The sequence below is a fragment of the Salmo salar genome, unplaced genomic scaffold (genome assembly GCF_965601325.2).
Source record: "Salmo salar unplaced genomic scaffold, fSalSal1 ptg000206l, whole genome shotgun sequence".
Lineage (NCBI taxonomy): Eukaryota > Metazoa > Chordata > Actinopteri > Salmoniformes > Salmonidae > Salmo > Salmo salar.
Window position 1 is genome coordinate 812,501 of NW_027675329.1, and position 21,876 is coordinate 834,376.

A 21,876-nucleotide genomic window follows, 5' to 3' on the forward strand; every position below is an offset into this window, starting at 1 on the left:
AGGACACACACACACACACACAGGGCACACAAACACACACACACACACACAGGGCACACACACACACACACACACACACAGGGCACACAAACACACACACACACACACACACAGGGCACACAAACACACACACACACACAGGACACACACAGGACACACACACACACACACACACACAGGACACACACACAGGACACACACACACTCACAGGACACACACACACTCACACAGGGCACACACAGGACACACACAGGACACACACACACACACAGGACACACACACACACACTGGACACACACACACACACACTCTCACAGGACACACACACACACACACACACACTGGACACACACACTGGACACACACACACTCACAGGACACACACACACACACACACACAGGATACACACACACACACACTCACACACACAGGATACACACACACACAGGATACACACACACACACACACACAGGATACACACACACACACACACACAGGACACACACACACACAGGACACACACACACACACACACACACACACACACACAGGACACACACACACACACACAGGACACACACACACACACACACACAGGACACACACACACACACACAGGACACACACACACACACACACACACACACACACAGGGCACACACACACACACACACACACACACACACACACACACACAGGGCACACACACACACAGGACACACACACACACACGCTCTCACAGGACCCACACACACACACACACTCTCACAGGACCCACACACACACACACACACACACTCTCACAGGACCCACACACACACACACACACTCTCACAGGACCCACACACACACACACACTCTCACAGGACCCACACACACACACACTCTCACAGGACCCACACACACACACACACACTCTCACAGGACCCACACACACACACACTCTCACAGGACCCACACACACACACACTCTCACAGGACCCACACAGGACACACACACACACAGGTCACACACACACACACACAGGTCACACACACACACACACAGGACACACACACACTGGACACACACACACACACACACTGGACACACACACACACACACACTGGACACACACACACACACACACACACTGGACACACACACACACGACACACACACACTGGACACACACACACACACACACACACACTGGACACACACACACACGACACACAGGACACACACACACACACACACACAGGACACACACACACACACAGGACACACTGGACACACACACACAGGACACACACACACACGACACACACACACACACACAGGACACACACACACAGGACACACTGGACACACACACAGGACACACACACACACACACAGGGCACACAAACACACACACACACACACACACACACAAACACACACACACACACACAGGACACACACACACACACACACACACACACACAGGACACACACACACACACAGGACACACTGGACACACACACACACACACGACACACACACTCACAGGACACACACACACACACACAGGACTCACACAGGACACACGCACACACAGGACACACACACACACACACAGGACACACACACACACACTGGACACACACACACACACTCTCACAGGACACACACACACACACACTGGACACACACACTGGACACACACACACTCACAGGACACACACACACACACACACACAGGATACACACACACACACACACACACAGGATACACACACACACAGGATACACACACACACACACACACAGGATACACACACACACACACACACAGGATACACACACACACACACACACAGGATACACACACACACACACACACAGGATACACACACACACACACAGGACACACACACACACACACACACACACACACACACACACACACAGGACACACACACACAGGACACACACACACACACAGGACACAGGACACACACACACACACACACACACACACTGGACACACACACACACACACACACACACACAGGGCACACACACACACAGGGCACACACACACACAGGACACACACACACACACACACACAGGACACACACACACACACACTCTCACAGGACCCACACACACACATACTCTCACAGGACCCACACACACACACACACTCTCACAGGACCCACACACACACACACACTCTCACAGGACCCACACACACACACACACTCTCACAGGACCCACACACACACACACACTCTCACAGGACCCACACACACACACTCTCTCACAGGACCCACACACACACACTGGACACACACACACACTCTTACAGGACACACACACACTGGACACACACACACACACACAGGACACACACAGGACACACAGACACACACACAGGACACACACAGGACACACACACACACACACACAGGACACACACACACACACACAGGACATACACACACACACACACAGGACACACACAGGACACACATACACACATACACACACACAGGACACACACACACACACACAGGATATACACACACACAGGATACACACACACACACACACACACACACAGGACACACACATACACACACACACACTGGACACACACACACAGGACACACACACTGGACACACACTCACACACAGGACACACACACAGGACACACACACTGGACACACACACACACACTGGACCCACACACACACACTGGACACACACACTGGACACACACACTCACACCCACACACACACTGGACACACACACACACACACACACACACACACACACACTGGACACACACACACACACTGGACACACACACACTCACACAGGACACTCACACATACTGAACTTACACACACACACTGGACACAAACACTGAAAACGCTCTTACCAACGCTTGACCAGTGCGTGTGCGTGTGCGTGTGCGTGTGTGTGTGTGTGTGTGTGTGTGTGTGTGTGTGTGTGTGTGTGTGTGTGTGAGTTCAGGTGTATCCCTCATTGACTGTCTGTTCTTCTGCTTACCGCTACAGTGTGGAACATGGTGGAGAGAACAGAATGAAACCTGGACTTAGAAAATGTGAGTGTTGACTGCTGTGAAGAATATGACTAAGAATAAGTCTTAATTCAAGTTAAGTCAAAGACCACCATCATTACTGACTTGGTCATATTAAATATCAGCTGTAGTTCTACAGAAGCACAAATCAGGGACACCAAAGTTTACAAAGAGTTGATATGACTGTGTGTGTGTGTGTCTGTGTGTGTGTGTGTGTGTGTGTGTGTGTGTGTGTGTAATTAATGTGAATAAGTGTGTATTATATTACCATACAGTATAACATGTGATCATTCAACAAGTCTCAAGTTACCTTAACTGCTCCTTTTGATACCTAGAAACATCTACATTAAATGAATTAGTGAAAAGTGAGTTAACATTCTAATGTGAATGATGATGATTTCTAATATTGTATCTGGTTTCATCCATCAGATGTCTGTGATCTCACACTGGACCTAAACACAGTACACAGACTCCTCTCTCTGTCTGAGGAGAACAGAAAGGTGACATGTAGGAGAGAGAAGCAGCCGTATCCTGATCACCCAGAGAGATTTGAGGTCTGTAGACAGGTGCTGTGTAGAGAGGGTCTGACTGGGCGCTGTTACTGGGAGGTAGAGTGGAGTGGGGTAATGGGGGCTGGTATAGGAGTGACATATAAAGGAATCAACAGGAGAGGATGGGGTGAGGACTGTTGGCTTGGATACAATGACAAGTCCTGGTGTCTGTTCTGCTATGACAACAGTTACTCTGCCAGGCATAATAATAACTCCACTACCATAGACGTCCCCTCCTCCAGCCCCCACAGAGTAGGAGTGTATCTGGACTGGCCAGCCGGCACTCTGTCCTTCTATAGAGCCTCCTCTGACACACTGACCCACCTGATCACATTCACCTCCACATTCACTGAGCCCCTCTATCCAGGGTTTAGGGTTGATTATGGTGGCGACTCAGTGTCCCTGAAATAATAACCTCACACACACACACACTGGTCAAACAAAAATACACACACACACACACACACACTGGACACACACACACACACTGGACAAACAAAGTGGACAAACACACACACTGGACACACACACACACAAACACTGGATACACACAGACACACACACACTGGACACACACACTAGACAAACACACACACACTGGACTCACACACACACACTGGACTCACACACACACACTGGACACACACACACACACACTGGACACACACACACACACACTGGACACACACACACACACACTGGACACACACACACACACACTGGACACACACACACACACTGGACACACACACACACACTGGACACACACACACACACACACTGGACACACACACACTGGACACACACACACTGGACACACACACACACACACACACACACTGGACAAACACACACACACACACACACTGGACAAACACACACACACACACACACTGGACAAACACACACACACACACACACTGGACAAACACACACACACACACACACACACTGGACAAACACACACACACACACACACACTGGACAAACACACACACACACACACACTGGACAAACACACACACACACACACACACACTGGACAAACACACACACACACACACTGGACAAACACACACACACACACACACTGGACAAACACACACACACACACACAAACTGGACAAACACACACACACACTGGACAAACACACACACACACTGGACAAACACACACACACACACTGGACACACACACACACACACTGGACACACACACACACACACTGGACACACACACACACACACTGGACAAACACACACACACACACACACTGGACAAACACACACACACACACACACACTGGACAAACACACACACACACACTGGACAAACACACACACACACACACACACTGGACAAAAACAAACACACACACACACACACACACACTGGACAAACACACACACACACACACACACACTAGACAAACAAACACACACACACTGGACTCACACACACTGGACACACACACACACACACACACACACACAAACAGGACACATACACACACACATGCGCATCTTCCTATAATTGTGAGGACCTTGACCCATGACCTCTTACAATAACACCGTTAGTCTTTCCACAAGACTCCCATGAAGTTATAGTGTGACGTTATGAGTCGACGTTAAAGTAACATTCTCACAACATAGTGCACTTGTTTTATCCTGTTTTAGATGTATCCTCTGTTTAAACATTTAAACTCTTACAATAACACTGTTAAAATACCAATGTGATCATTTCTTGTCTTTTATGTTGGAAAAACAAATTGTACAATTATATGTGGACATACGCTCCATAGTTGTACAAGTATACATGGATATATTGTACTTTTCATAATAAAACATACTTGAAACAAGAAAAAGCATGTTTATTGTGAAAACAATTTCGTTATTGATTTTTACATTGCTTCTCCCTGTCTCATGTTGACGTTTGTCATGAATCTTGACCTGGAGGCAGAACTGTGCGATTTCCTCTAGATATGTCAGCTGCAAAGTCAGAATTGGCTGTGGAAAATAATGTTGTTTTATGGTCTTAATTTAAGGGAAGGATTAGCAGTGTGGTTAGGGTTGAGGTAAGGATTAAAATCTGATTGTATTACTTTGTGCCTGTGCCAGCTAGTGAATACTTTGCTGAACTGCCTAGAGGGCAAGATTCATACCAATAAATGCCAACCTGCCTCCAGGGCAAGATTCATGACAATAAATGCCAACCTCCCTCCAGAACAAGATTCATGACAATAAATGCCAACCTGCCTCCAGAACAAGATTCATGACAATAAATGCCAACCTGCCTCCAGAACAAGATTCATAACAATAAATGCCAACCTGCCTCCAGGGCAAGATTCATGACAATAAATACCAACCTGCCTCCAGGGCAAGATTTATGACAATAAATGCCAACCTGCCTCCCATTCATCCCCTCCTTATCTTTACAAGGCTGCAGAACCTGCAAGCTAGTGATGTGGGGGTTCTCTCATAACCCTCAGTCCCCAGGTGGGTAGATGGCAGGTTGAATAAAGAGAAGCTAGTGATGTGGGGGTTCTCTCATAACCCTCAGTCCCCAGGTGGGTAGATGGCAGGTTGAATAAAGAGAAGCTAGTGATGTGGGGGTTCTCTCATAACCCTCAGTCCCCAGGTGAGTAGATGGCAGGTTGAATAAAGAGAAGCTAGTGATGTGGGGGTTCTCTCATAACCCTCAGTCCCCAGGTGGGTAGATGGCAGGTTGAATAAATAGAAAACAATAGGCTATATAAATCAATCCATAAATGTATAGTTATTATGTAATTTACACAAAACATTAAGGACACCTTTCTTTCCATGACAAACTGACCAGGCGCAACTCAATATTAGGAAGGTATCCTTAATATTTTGTCCACTCAGTGGCTCTGACCCTTTACGTAACAGTCAATCCTCTTTACCAGGAAACCTTCCTTAAATTTCCCCAAATGTTTCCACACTGCTGCTCTCTCACAGCTGCTCCAGGGCCTCTTGGGTTGAGGAGTCATTCTCTTCTAACCTGATCACAGCTGCTCCAGGGCCTCTTGGGTTGAGGAGTCATTCTCTTCTAACCTGATCACAGCTGCTCCAGGGCCTCTTGGGTTGAGGAGTCATTCTCTTCTAACCTGATCACAAACAAAGACAAGATTCAAACAAATAAACATGATGGTCCAACATAATGGGGGGGGGGGGGGTAGAGGGAAGGTAGGGGACAGGAGGGGGGTATAGGGAAGGTAGGGGAGAGGAGGGGGTATAGGGAAGGTAGGGGAGAGGAGGGGGTATAGGGAAGGTAGGGGAGAGGAGGGGGGTATTGGGAAGGTAGGGGAGAGGAGGGGGGGTATAGGGAAGGTAGGGGAGAGGAGGGGTTATAGGGAAGGTAGGGGAGAGGAGGGGTTATAGGGAAGGTAGGGGAGAGGAGGGGGTATAGGGAAGGTAGGGGAGAGGAGGGGGTATAGGGAAGGTAGGGGAGAGGAGGGGGCATAGGGAAGGTGGGGGGAGAGGAGGGGGTATAGGGAAGGTAGAGGAGAGGAGGGGGTATAGGGAAGGTAGGGGACAGGAGGGGGTATAGGGAAGGTAGGGGAGAGGAGAGGGGTATAGGGAAGGTAGGGGAGAGGAGGGGGGGTATAGGGAAGGTAGGGGAGAGGAGGGGGTATAGGGAAGGTAGGGGAGAGGAGGGGGTATAGGGAAGGTAGGGGAGAGGAGGGGGTATAGGGAAGGTAGGGGAGAGGAGGGGAGGTATAGGGAAGGTAGGGGAGAGGAGGAGGGTATAGGGAAGGTAGGGGAGAGGAGGAGGGTATAGGGAAGGTAGGGGAGAGGAGGGGGTATAGGGAAGGTAGGGGAGAGGAGGGGGGGGGTATAGGGAAGGTAGGGGAGAGGAGGGGGTATAGGGAAGGTAGGGGGGAGGAGGATTAGGGTATAGGGAAGGTAGGGGAGAGGAGGGGGTATAGGGAAGGTAGGGGAGAGGAGGGGGGTATAGGGAAGGTAGGGGAGAGGAGGGGTTATAGGGAAGGTAGGGGAGAGGAGGGGGTATAGGGAAGGTAGGGGAGAGGAGGGGGTATAGGGGAGAGGAGGGGGTATAGGGAAGGTAGGGGAGAGGAGGGGTTATAGGGAAGGTAGGGGAGAGGAGGGGGGTATAGGGATGGTAGGGGAGAGGAGGGGTTATAGGGGAGAGGAGGGGGTATAAGGGAGAGGAGGGTGTATAGGGAAGGTAGGGGAGAGGAGGGGGTATAGGGAAGGTAGGGGAGAGGAGGGGGTATAAGGGAGAGGAGGGGGTATAGGGAAGGTAGGGGAGAAGAGGGGGTATAGGGAAGGTAGGGGAGAGGAGGGGGGTATAGGGAAGGTAGGGGAGAGGAGGGGGGGTATAGGGAAGGTAGGGGAGAGGAGGGGGTATAGGGAAGGTAGAGGAGAGGAGGGGGTATAGGGAAGGTAGGGGAGAGGAGGGGGTATAGGGAAGGTAGGGGAGAGGAGGGGGTATAGGGAAGGTAGAGGAGAGGAGGGGGTATAGGGAATGTAGGGGAGAGGAGGGGGTATAGGGAATGTAGGGGAGAGGAGGGGGTATAGGGAAGGTAGGGGAGGGGGTATAGGGAAGGTAGGGGAGAGGAGGGGGGTATAGGGAAGGTAGGGGGAGAGGAGGGGGGTATAGGGAAGGTAGGGGAGAGGAGGGGGGTATAGGGAAGGTAGGGGAGAGGAGGGGGTATAGGGAAGGTAGGGGAGAGGAGGGGGGACTTCCTCCATGTCAGGTAAGCAGCCTACCCTCACCAACTGACCAGACTGAGGGAGTTCTGAACATCCCTCTCTGTCCTCTGATGCTGCGTCCAAGTCTTCTTGGGTCTTTCTGGTGTCTCTGTCTTGACTCTTTAGTGAGTTTTTTCAGTTCTTTCCCAGGCTGCCTGAAAAACACATAAAGATGGCACATACATAAGAGTTATAAACTATCAAAATAGAGAATCCCACACTCCATATATAAACTCCCAGTCATTTATTGGGTATTTACCAACGTTTCAGCATCACTGTGCCTTCTTCAGGGTGATGTCATCAATACTTGAACCAGGTTATGTTGACAAACAGTGCAATTAGTGCAACCAATGACAATAGAGAGGGGTGTGTCATAATGATTAAGTTAATTACAATGAATTAATGAAACTGTTAAAAAAACAATAGTTTATGGCATATTAAATATTAAAAAAATAGTAGCCTATATTATATATATCCGTCTCTCCATGTAATCTGATTCATTATGATCTAGGATCAGGTCCCCCCTCTCCATGTAATCTGATTCATTATGATCTAGGATCAGGTCCCTCCTCTCCATGTAATCTGATTCATTATGATCTAGGATCAGGTCCCCCCCTCTCCATGTAATCTGACTCATTATAATCTAGGATCAGGTCCCCCCCTTTCCATGTAATCTGATTCATTATGATCTAGGATCAGGTCCCCCCTCTCCATGTAATCTGACTCATTATAATCTAGGATCAGGTCCCCCCCTCTCCATGTAATCTGATTATTTATGATCTAGGATCAGGTCCCCCCTCTCCATGTAATCTGACTCATTATGATCTAGGATCAGGTCCCTCCTCTCCATGTAATCTGACTCATTATAATCTAGGATCAGGTCCCCCCTCTCCATGTAATCTGATTCATTATGATCTAGGATCAGGTCCCCCCTCTCCATGTAATCTGATTCATTATGATCTAGGATCAGGTCCCCCCCTCTCCAATCCCATTGAAAAACACAGGGGCTGAGGGACGTTTTGGCATCTTCCTATTGCTTCTCCACTAGATGTCACCAGCGTTTACAAAGTGTTTTTGAGTCTTCTGGAGGGAGATCTGACCGAACAAAGAGCCATGAACGGTGATGGCCCATTAGACACCTGGCAGCGCTTGAGTTCATGTTGGGTACCCTCGTTCCAATACGTTATAAAAGAGTATGCATTCGTCCACCTTGAATATTATTCATGTTCTGGTTAAAAAGGCCCTAATGATTTATGCTATACAACGTTTGACATGTTTGAACGAACGTAAATATGTTTTTTTCCCCTCGTTCATGACAAGAGTCCTGGCTGGCTTAGATCATGTGCTAACAAGACGGAGATTTTTGGACATAAATGATGAGCTTTTTGAACAAAACTACATTCGTTATGGACCTGTGATACCTGAAGTGACATCTGATGAAGAGAGATCAAAGGTAATGGATTATTTACATAGTATTTTCGATTTTAGATCTCCCCAACATGACGTCTAGTCTGTATCGCAACGTCGTATTTTTCTGGGCGCAGTGCTCAGATTATTGCAAAGTGTGATTTCCCAGTAAGGTTATTTTTAAATCTGGCAAGTTGATTGCGTTCAAGAGATGTAAATCTATAATTCTTTAAATGACAATATAATATTTTACCAATGTTTTCTAATTTTAATTATTTAATTTGTGGTGTTGGACTTGACTGCCGGTTATTGGAGGGAAACGATTTCCTCAACATCAATGCCATAGTAAAACGCTGTTTTTGGATATAAATATGAACTTGATAGAACTAAAAATGCCTCCCATGGACAGATTCCCATGAGGAGAAGAGGGAGCCTTAACGAACCCCCACCTTACTCCCATGGACAGATTCCCATGAGGAAGAGGGAGAACGAACCCCCACCTTACTCCCATGGACAGATTCCCATGAGGAAGAAGGGAGAACGAACCCCCACCTTACTCCCATGGACAGATTCCCATGAGGAAAGAGGGAGGAACGAACCCCCACCATACTCCCATGGACAGATTCCCATGAGGAAAGAGGGAGAACGAACCCCCACCTTACTCCCATGGACAGATTCCCATGAGGAAAGAGGGAGAACGAACCCCCACCTTACTCCCATGGACAGATTCCCATGAGGAAGAGGGAGAACGAACCCCCACCTTACTCCCATGGACAGATTCCCATGAGGAAAGAGGGAGAACGAACCCCCCACCTTACTCCCATGGACAGATTCCCATGAGGAAGAGGGAGAACGAACCCCCACCGTACTCCCATGGACAGATTCCCATGAGGAAGAGGGAGAACGAACCCCCACCTTACTCCCATGGACAGATTCCCATGAGGAAAAGGGAGAACGAACCCCCACCTTACTCCCATGGACAGATTCCCATGAGGAAGAGGGAGAACGAACCCCCACCTTACTCCCATGGACAGATTCCCATGAGGAAGAGGGAGAACGAACCCCCACCTTACTCCCATGGACAGATTCCCATGAGGAAAAGGGAGAACGAATCCCCCACCTTACTCCCATGGACAGATTCCCATGAGGAAGAGGGAGAACGAACCCCCACCTTACTCCCATTGGACAGATTCCCAAAAGGAAGAGGGAGAACGAACCCCCACCTTACTCCCATGGACAGATTCCCATGAGGAAAAGGGAGAACGAACCCCCACCTTACTCCCATGGACAGATTCCCATGAGGAAGAGGGAGAACGAACCCCCACCCTTACTCCCATGGACAGATTCCCATGAGGAAAGAGGGAGAACGAACCCCCACCTTACTCCCATGGACAGATTCCCATGAGGAAGAGGGAGAACGAACCCCCACCTTACTCCCATGGACAGATTCCCATGAGGAAGAGGGAGAACGAACCCCCACCTTACTCCCATGGACAGATTCCCATGAGGAAAAGGGGAGAACGAACCCCCACCTTACTCCCATGGACAGATTCCCATGAGGAAGAGGGAGAACGAACCCCCACCTTACTCCCATGGACAGATTCCCATGAGGAAAAGCGGAGAACGAACCCCCACCTTACTCCCATGGACAGATTCCCATGAGGAAAAGGGAGAACGAACCCCCACCTTACTCCCATGGACAGATTCCCATGAGGAAAAGGGAGAACGAACCCCCACCTTACTCCCATGGACAGATTCCCATGAGGAAGAGGGAGAACGAACCTCCACCTTACTCCCATGGACAGATTCCCATGAGGAAGAGGGAGAACGAACCCCCACCTTACTCCCATGGACAGATTCCCATGAGGAAGAGGGAGAACGAACCCCCACCTTACTCCCATGGACAGATTCCCATGAGGAAGAGGGAGAACGAACCCCCACCTTACTCCCATGGACAGATTCCCATGAGGAAGAGGGAGAACGAACCCCCACCTTTCTCCCATGGACAGATTCCCATGAGGAAGAGGGAGAACGAACCCCCACCTTACTCCCATGGACAGATTCCCCATGAGGAAGAGGGAGAACGAACCCCCACCTTACTCCCATGGACAGATTCCCATGAGGAAAAGGGAGAACGAACCCCCACCTTACTCCCATGGACAGATTCCCATGAGGAAGAAGGGAGAACGAACCCCCACCTTACTCCCATGGACAGATTCCCATGAGGAAAAGGGAGAACGAACCCCCACCTTACTCCCATGGACAGATTCCCATGAGGAAGAGGGAGAACGAACCCCCACCTTACTCCCATGGACAGATTCCCATGAGGAAGAGGGAGAATAAACCCCCACCTTACTCCCATGGACAGATTCCCATGAGGAAGAGGGAGAACGAACCCCCACCTTACTCCCATGGACAGATTCCCATGAGGAAGAGGGAGAACGAACCCCCACCTTACTCCCATGGACTGATTCCCATGAGGAAGAGGGAGAACGAACCCCCACCTTACTCCCATGGACAGATTCCCATGATGAAGAGGGAGAACGAACCCCCACCTTACTCCCATGGACAGATTCCCATGAGGAAAAGGGAGAACGAACCCCCACCTTACTCCCATGGACAGATTCCCATGAGGAAAAGGGAGAACGAACCCCCACCTTACTCCCATGGACAGATTCCCATGAGGAAAAGGGAGAACGAACCCCCACCTTACTCCCATGGACAGATTCCCATGAGGAAAAGGGAGAACGAACCCCCACCTTACTCCCATGGACAGATTCCCATGAGGAAGAGGGAGAACGAACCCCCACCTTACTCCCATGGACAGATTCCCATGAGGAAAAGGGAGAACGAACCCCCACCTTACTCCCATGGACAGATTCCCATGAGGAAAAGGGAGAACGAACCCCCACCTTACTCCCATGGACAGATTCCCATGAGGAAGAGGGAGAACGAACCCCCACCTTACTCCCATGGACAGATTCCCATGAGGAAAAGGGAGAACGAACCCCCACCTTACTCCCATGGACAGATTCCCATGAGGAAAAGGGAGAACGAACCCCCACCTTACTCCCATGGACAGATTCCCATGAGGAAAAGGGAGAACGAACCCCCACCTTACTCCCATGGACAGATTCCCATGAGGAAGAGGGAGAACGAACCCCCACCTTACTCCCATGGACAGATTCCCATGAGGAAAAGGGAGAACGAACCCCCACCTGTGATCTGTTTCTGTGGGCTCATATCTCAGGCTCTCCTGTAGGTTGCGAGCTATCGCCTCATCTTGTCTTTCTTGCTCTTGTACATATTCTTCCTGTGCTCGTTCATACTCCTCTTGTATCTGTTGTGTTAATAGTTTACTTCTTCTTTCTAGTTGATTTATACCAAGTCTACCACTTTCTTCCTCTTCTTCAGATTCTTCACCAAGACTGTCCCCTATTTGAGATATGAGCCCACAGAAACAGATCGCAGAGTACTCAGAGAAGGGGCAAAGAAGAAAGCAGGACACTATAGTCCCGAATAAACAATGTCCAATCCTGATTAAAGGAAATCAAGAACACTACATACCATGGGCTACGCAGGACCTGGAAGGGTTGGTTGCCCGGTTGCCGGACCTCCATGAGGGAGCTGGAAAGTGGATCAGGACCTTTGAATAATTTACAATGGGGAAATTGCTGGCGGTGGGCGACATAAGGGCATTGTTGGCATGGGTAACGAGCGTGCAGAGAATGGGAGAAATCATGCAGGAGGGAGGAATCAACGGCACAGAGTGGGAAGTGAACGAACCCCCATGGTAACTGGAAACAAGCTGAACAAGGAAAGGAAATCCAGAGAAGGTTGGCCCAGTTGCAGCTGGAAGAACTGACCAAGGGAAAGAAGAAAGTCCAGGCCTCGGTAACCACTCCTGTGCCCGAGATTGGAACAATGGCTGCTGTTTCCCCAGGAGGGACGCAACCGTCAACCCCCGGGCGGGCCCAAGTGCCTGCCCCATTGCCAGTAGCAAATGTGTATGCACAGCCCCAGAATTGGAATGGTGGGAATAGACAACAGAAAAACATGGTGGATCAAGGGAGAGGGCCCAGGAACCCGCGGGGGTCGCCTGGTGTGTGTTGGGGTTGCTACCAACCAGGACACACCAGACGTGAATGTCCCACAAACCCATGGCAGGATCGGACTGGGGATAACACCTACAATAGGCGTCCACCAACAAACAACAGCTCCGGTGGCTGGCGGCCACCTGCTGGTGGAAACCATAATGGCTGGGGCCCTACTGGGGGATGGCAGGGCAGCCAAAACCCACCCCCGGGCCCTGTGAACCCATGGTCAGGACCCAATCAGACGTACTAGGGGTGCCCAGAGAATCCTAAAGGGGAGGGTCAGTTCCCAATTCTAACCACAAGAGCTGACCAAGAACCTGTGTTGCAGGTTCAAATAGAGAATAAAGACATACCCATGATGATATATACTGGAGCCACTTACACATGTGTGAGTTCAAATTATGCCTCTCATCTCCCCATGTCTGGTAAATATGCCAAAACAATAGGATTCTCGGGAAATACGCAGCTAATTCCAATGACCGCTCCAGTTCATCTTACTGCCAATGGTAAATCAGCCACAATCCCAATACTGGTATCAGATCAAACACCAGTTAATCTTTTAGGAAGAGATGCCCTATGCAAAATGGGTATACAAATTAAATGTTCCCCCGACGGGGTGATAATAGAAAAAATAGGACTACAATTACCAGTGGTAAGCACAGGAGTCATGGCCAACGTATATTGGTTAGGAGGAATTGAGACAGATGTAGACAGAACAGCGAGGAGATGGGGTAAATTTATTCAGGCCCAAATACCTAAAGCCGTTAGAGCAAAAGCTGAATATCACTGCACAATGCAATTTGACCCTCATCAGGACCCATTATTAGAACAGCTCTGGGTTATGGGGGCAAATGGTAGGAAAGCACCAATTATGTCCCAATATATAATCATTGGAGAACAGGGAGCAGCCATGGATGTGATGGACGAAGATGGATCTGAATTTGTACAAAAATGGTTCAATGTTTCTGACTCTATCCCTCACATCACATTGCTGGTGAATCAAGGTTTCACATCAAAAGATCTAGGACCCATGATGAGGAAAGCTAAAAAGACAATATGGGACAAAACAGACAATCCATTGATCTTCCATTCCGAAGATAAAGCATTTATCAAGATAGTAACCACTACAATGATGATTGGCGATTCTAGGGAGATAGAGGTCAGTGCAGGCCAACAAGTAGTGTTAGGTGAAGGGATAGGGCTACTTAGGGAGCTTAGAGAAGAAATGGAAAAAAACCATACCATCAGAAGTATGGTCACAACATGACACCGACGTGGGGCTTGTCAAATCAGCAAGTCCGATCAACATAAAAGTAAAACCAGACGCCAAACTCCCCTGGAAAGCCCAGTATCCTATGAAGCCTGAAGCTGAAGAAGGAATAAATTCAACAATTGAAGGATTGATCAAGACAGGAGTATTGATTGAGATGCCAAGTGTTTGCAATACACCTTTGCTACCTGTGCTTAAAGCCGATGGTAAAAAATGGAGATTGGTACATGACTTAAGGGCTATTAATGATATAGCACAAGATTGTCCAGCGGAAGTTCCCAATCCTCACACGCTGTTGACTAACGTTCCCCAGATGCCAAATACTTCACCGTGATTGATCTATGTGGAGCATTTTTTAGTGTCCCCCTGGCGGAGGAATGTAGGTACTTGTTTGCATTTAGGTACAGAGGAAAAACTCTGTCTTACTCTCGTCTCCCCCAAGGATTTAAAAATAGCCCGCACTTGTTCAATCAAATATTGAGAGCAGATCTAGAAGAATTAATGCTTGACGGCACTCTGATCCAATATGTAGATGACCTGTTAATCTGTGCCTCCACAGTAGAACAGTGCCACTCAGACTCACTAAAAGTACTGCAGCGGTTAGCAGACGGAGGACACAAGGTCTCTAAAACAAAATGACAGTACTGTCAACCCCAGGTTGAGTACTTAGGCAGAACAATAGCCCATGGAACCAAAGCCATAGCTCCAGGACAGCTAGAGGGAATTAGCAAAGCACCATTACCACAAACGGTAGCGCAAATGATGACCTTTTTAGGAATGACAGGACTTAACCTGACTGGACAAAGGAGTATGTAGTCAAGACAGCTCCTCTGAGAGAAATAATGAAGGAAGCAGGACAGCTTAATCTAAGAGCACCGCTGGAGTGGAACGCGGATGCTGTAGTTGCGTTTGAAACACTTAAAAAAGAGATGCAGACAGCACCGGCCCTAGCGGCCCCCGACTACACTAAACCATTTTTGTTATACGTAGCAAATAGGTGTGACAACTGTGCGGCTGCTATTCTCATGCAGGAAACATGTAGTGGTAGGAAGAAACAGCCTATTGCGTGCTACAGTACTAAATTAGATCCAGTAGCCCAAGGCTACCCACCCTGTTATCAGGGATTGGCAGCCTTGCATTAAAGATTTGCCTATCCACAGGGCTTAACTGGGTAGATGCTTTGCCGCTTGCACTAATGAGCAGTCGCATGGAAACTAACAGAAACACGCACTTGTCACCGCATGAAATGCTTACGGGTCGACCCATGCCTGTGCCATCACTAGGGGGACTGTACAAAGGTCCCTCTTTAGACATACTAGAAACAGAACTAAAATCATATGTAAAGCACCTAACCAAGATACATGAAGTTATATATTCACAGGAGAAAAAGAAGGAACCGGAGTAGAGACCAGAGGGGCCACGCCAGGTAATACCAGGGGACCTGGTCTACATTCGGGTGTTCCGGAGAAAGTGGGATCAACCAAGGAGAGAAGGACCCTACGAGGTGGCCGAAGCAACATCAACAGCCGTCCAGGTGAAAGGAAGCAAGACGTGGTATCATCTCAACCACTGCACCAGAGTCCCAACAGAAAGGAAGAAACAACCGGATAGAAAAGAGGATGCTGATACACCAAACGGGGACGCGACAGGAGAAGAAGCAGCGGAAGAAATTGTGGCTCCAAAAGGAAGCCAGGAAGCTAACAGGCCAAGTGGAAGCCAAGAAACAACTGATACACCACCAACTGCTCTCAGAAGAAGTAAACGAAGAAACAGGGCGGGAGAAGAAACCTGCCAACCAACAATATTCAAACCTGTGGGACCAGAGACTCCAAGGGGAGGGGGGGAACGATATGCCTGATACTCCTGGTGATATGCCTGCTGTGGCAGATATCTATGGCGAAAGCCCAATACAATGGGACCCAGAAGTACACCCCAGAGAATGGGAACAATTCTTCCCTGGAATTAATGACTACCCAGATGGGGAGCCAGGTGGGTCAGAGGAGGGAGATCCACAAGCTAAAGAAGGAAATACCCCTACAGGAGCCACTGAAGAAGGAAATATCCCAACAGAAGCTACTGAAGGAGAGACGAGCCCAACAGGAGCTGCCGAAGGAGAAACTACTCAAACAGCAGGAGGAGAAACTTCCCAATGGAGAAAAGAGGGAGACGTTCCACGGGCCAAAGGGCAAGGGACTTTTCCCACAATTGACTTCTCGACACTCACCCGGTCCCCTTGATGAACAATTGAATAGGAAAAAAAGAGAGGAACCTGCCGAACAACCGGGTAGGACAAACAAGGTTAGCATTCCAGTCCCACCTCAGATCATAACGGAAACAGGAGAACAAAGATCGGTCACGATATACAGGGTAAAACCCCTACCTGATGTCGCGTACTGTGGATGGACTCATCATCAGACGAAGGGAGAAGTGATTTGGGATCCGAAAGGATGTGACTTAACAATAACCAAAGAAGAAAATGAATGGGTGCTCAGCATAAATAACATTGAACCCGTTGAAGGAGAAGAATTTATAGTTGAACTGGCACGTACAGGACTGACTGAAGGGAGCAGTTCAACCACCATGAAAATCGAATTCACACCGGCACCCAATCTAGAGGTGCTTACAACGACTAGAACCACGACGACTGTGGCAGCTGCTGTACACACCACAGTGGTCACCACCAGAGTACCAACTACTACTCTGGGTGAAAAATCCACTATACCTACAACAAAACCAAAAGCATCAGAAACAGCAGGGTTCTTTACTGACATTTGGAACTTGTTGACAAAACCCAACAGTCCACCTCAAGAGAACGACGCGGATGAAACAGCAAATATGTTAGAACCAGAACCGCTCAAGGACAAAACATTGGAAGAAGCGGTAAAGAATGATTAGTATAAATGGGCTAGGTATACGGCGGACAGACATTGAATGGACGATTGTATCTTGTGCAGCAAATCACCCTTGTCTGAAGTGTTAATAGTACCTGAACCTGCATCATTTGACAGTTGTGCTAATTGGAAAAATGCTAATTGTAAACCGGGAAAGTACCATATTCCTTTGTGACATTGAATGCAGAATGGCCTTGGGTAGTACTAGGGGTAAAACTATGTTAAATTAGACTGTACTGGCTAATAAGGAATGTGCTGCATACAACATTAAAACTGATTTAACTAGACCTCACATAGAAAAAAGTACTGTGGTTAAGGGAAAATATTAATGTTTCTATAACTATGGTATTGGTGGGATTAACGTAGGAAACACAACTGTTAAATGTGACACTATCTGGGTGTTAGAGATTGCGGGGATTAGCAAATTTGATGAGAAAGGATTAATTACCAATAGGAGGGGTTCATGTGGCCACATCACTCAGGTTGCACCATCTCTTACTATGTTAAAGAACCAAGATAGAGGTATTGCTGATAGCTTTTGGATGTGTGGGAAAAACAAACTTCTGAATGTTCTTCCTGAAGAATGGACTGGATTATGTGCTTTAGTCAGAGCAGTCCAACAGGTTACCGTCATCAAAACACCACAGGAGGAACATGTTAAAACTAGAACTAGGAGGGAGTACGAACCAGATCCTAGAGTGTACCTTGATTCAATTGGACAACCCAGAGGTGTGCCCAACGAGTTTAAGGCCAGAGATGAGATTAAATCTGGATTTGAATCTATATTTTTGTGGGTAACACCCAATAAGAACTTAGAGTGGATTAATTATATATACTATAACCAACAAAGATGTATTAATTATACTGACTCTGCCTTGACAGCCTTAGGAGAACAGGTAAAGGCCACAAGCCAGATGACATGGCAGAATAGGGAAGCTCTCAACTGGCTTTTGGCAGAGAAAGGGGGAGTTTGTGTAATGTATGGAGATGCTTGTTGTACTTTTATTCCCAACAACACTGCACCTAATGGAACATTTTCCCTAGCTATGAATAAACTTAAAGGCTTAAGAGCAGAAGTAAAGGTGAATGCGGGGTTTGATTCTCATGTCTGGGATTGGTTGGACCTGGCTTTGGGAAAATGGGGTGCTATGTTTACTAGGCTGGCCATTATGATGGGTGGAGGTCTAGTAGCATTGGGCATTGTATTTTGCTGTGTGGTGCCTTTGGTTAAATCACTTGTGGTCAAAACCACTGTTAAAAACAGATGGCAGTACATGGAGCAGACCCTAGACATAAGAGGGGGGTCAAGAAAGAAGTTTAAGGAACATATACTGGATCCACCTCTCATAATCAATCCTGTCCCTGGTAACCCTGGACATTATACGGACAAGTATGGAAAACCTTGCAATGCTGTTGGAGGACCCCTTGATTGACCTTTTGGTAATCCTAACTGTCGTCATGGGGTAATTCTTGGGGGAGGTTATGAGTGCCATGATTGGCGTCCTGGTGGGTTTCCTGTGTATGCCAAAGACCCTGATTCAGATGAGATAGTGCTTGTCCATGTACACAAAAAATGTCTGCAACCCAGGCGTTGCAAGTGGTGCTCCCAAGAGGACAATGATGGACATTACCATCATCCTGAACCCTTATTATGTGCAATGTGTCAAAGAGAGGATTGCCCTATATGTGGAAATAAGGAATGTGCCCCTATGATGTAAATTCTGGTATGACTTTGAACAAACCTTAAGTGTATGTCGTATTTTATGTTTGTTTTATGGTTTTCATACATATATAAATGTATGCATTTTCTTTTAAATTTAAGCCAGTTTTGCCTTCCTAAAATGAGGATCATTTATTACACGCTAGGTAACAGAAGGTATTCCGGTTACAAGTGTCTACGGACCATGCCCTTAATCTTCTAGCAGTAATGAGTGATGTATGCTTAATTTCTGTTAGAAAGGGGTCCGCGAGGAAGAATCGTGTCAATTTGGAATGTTGTCTGTAACTTTTATTTTTGCTCACTCAGGCCTTGTTCAGATTCATAGTAAGAATATTAACTTTAATTAGGTCTATTATGTTTATTATTCTTTTAAATTCTTGTTATATTCTATACTCTACATAACTGAGATAACCTCAGACAAGGCTATGTACTACATGCTCATGCTTCTTCATAGTATACTAATTTGTTATGTGTATCCTCATTTACTATTTTAAGCCTGACTGGATCTTTTACTCCTACCCATGTTTGAGATGTTTGGTCCAGTATATGATTATGTTTTATCTGTTCACATTTCGTTCAACACACTTACTATTCTATGTATCTATTATTTTGCTTCCATCCTTATTGTCTCTAGTTTAATCAGGTTTGATGTGGGACTAATTAGTCCCAGAGGAGGGATTTATGTGGGAGACTGCTGAGGGAAAGAAATATAAATACATTAGCTAGCGAAAGAGGAGACTGGCAGCTGGCCCTGAGTGGAGATAACAGGTGGCCATACATCCCCAAGTAGGAACCACGCAACGGCCAGGCAAGCTGAATGTATGGCCATGACTAAATATATGCCAAGCGTAAGCATGCAAAGCATGCCTTATTTTCATATCCATATGAGGAGAATCTAGCCACCAAAATGTTAGAGCTAAAAGCAGATGAGGGCGTTATCCAGCCACTACTATGTTAGAGCTAAAAGCAGATGAGGGCGTTATCCATTGGGTTGAAAGAAAATGGTGGCAGAACGCATGGTTTTACTTCATTTACATAAAGGGTGGACCTATGTATTGTATGTGCATAAAAGCAGAGCCGGGGCCTAAGGAAGGGAGTCGTTGTTCCGCGGACCGGCTCGGCTTTACTACTCTGTATTAAAGACTATATTAAATTTACAAGTTCTTGTAAGAAGTGTTATTCTTAAGACAATTTTCCACCACACTAGCAGGCTGGTTAAGTTAGCATTAGCCTAGCTAACATCTCCGACCATGCGTTCACTGAGCTACTCTCCTGCTAAAGAAGAGGACATCACAGTAAAACAAGAAGTAGAGGGTGAGGCCGTTACTGTGAAAGAAGAAAAAGACGCGTTCAGAGTGAAAGAGGAGGAGGATGTCACAGTAAAAGAAGAGGAGGATGCAGTTTATGGAGTGAAAGAGGAAGAGGGGGAGATGACTGTTACATCGATAGAGGAGGAAACTGGACATCTGGGCCCGGTTTCCCAAACGCAACTTAAGGCATCCAATGGTTCTAACGGTGAACTTAGCCATAAGATGGTTTTGAGAAACCGTTCCCCGATTAACACTAGTAAGTACTGTCTTAACAGAGGCACAAACTCTGCAGTTGTTGAACTGATGTTTGGTGTTAAAGGGGAAATATAAAATTTCTACATCCATATTTGGACTTTTAAATGATTTATATATAGCCATTGATTCTTGAAGAATATAACACATGCCTCATGAGCTTAGTTTACCCCATCAGATCCCCAAATAAGCTTTTTTTTACTCCAACATCTAGAAACAATGTAAATCAACACTGTACAGCCTCAACATGGTTAAAACTGTAATGTTGATATCATGGATGGTCAGTCATTGCATCCATAGGTCTGTCTATGCATTTGAAAGTAGTTACATTTCTCCAAACCCATCATCTTATTACCAAAACAGTGTTTGAACCGCAGATTGGTTGAGTGATTGCTGTGTGAGTTTTTTTAAACAGCAACAAAATGGCTGCCTAGAGACTTGGTTTGGTAAACAGCTGAGGGATGGGGGAAGGAGAAATGTAATCACTCTCAAATTGAAAGAGAAAGCTATTGTAGCAACCTTCAGGCTATCCCCTGAATTCACTACACTATGAATACAAAGA

The 21,876-nt window shown here is 47.3% G+C and overlaps 1 protein-coding gene across 1 annotated transcript in view; it reads left to right on the forward strand.

Annotated features, from left to right (window-relative positions):
* The first annotated feature begins 16,760 nt into the window (after positions 1-16,760).
* The window catches only part of LOC145867090 (uncharacterized), a 43,122-nt gene continuing 38,006 nt past the window's right edge, over positions 16,761-21,876 (forward strand). Inside the window, exons 1-2 of the mRNA XM_082971135.1 lie at positions 16,761-16,898; positions 17,029-17,326. Of these exons, the coding sequence (XP_082827261.1) occupies positions 16,761-16,898; positions 17,029-17,326 (436 nt within the window). The remainder of the gene's footprint in view (positions 16,899-17,028; positions 17,327-21,876) is intronic.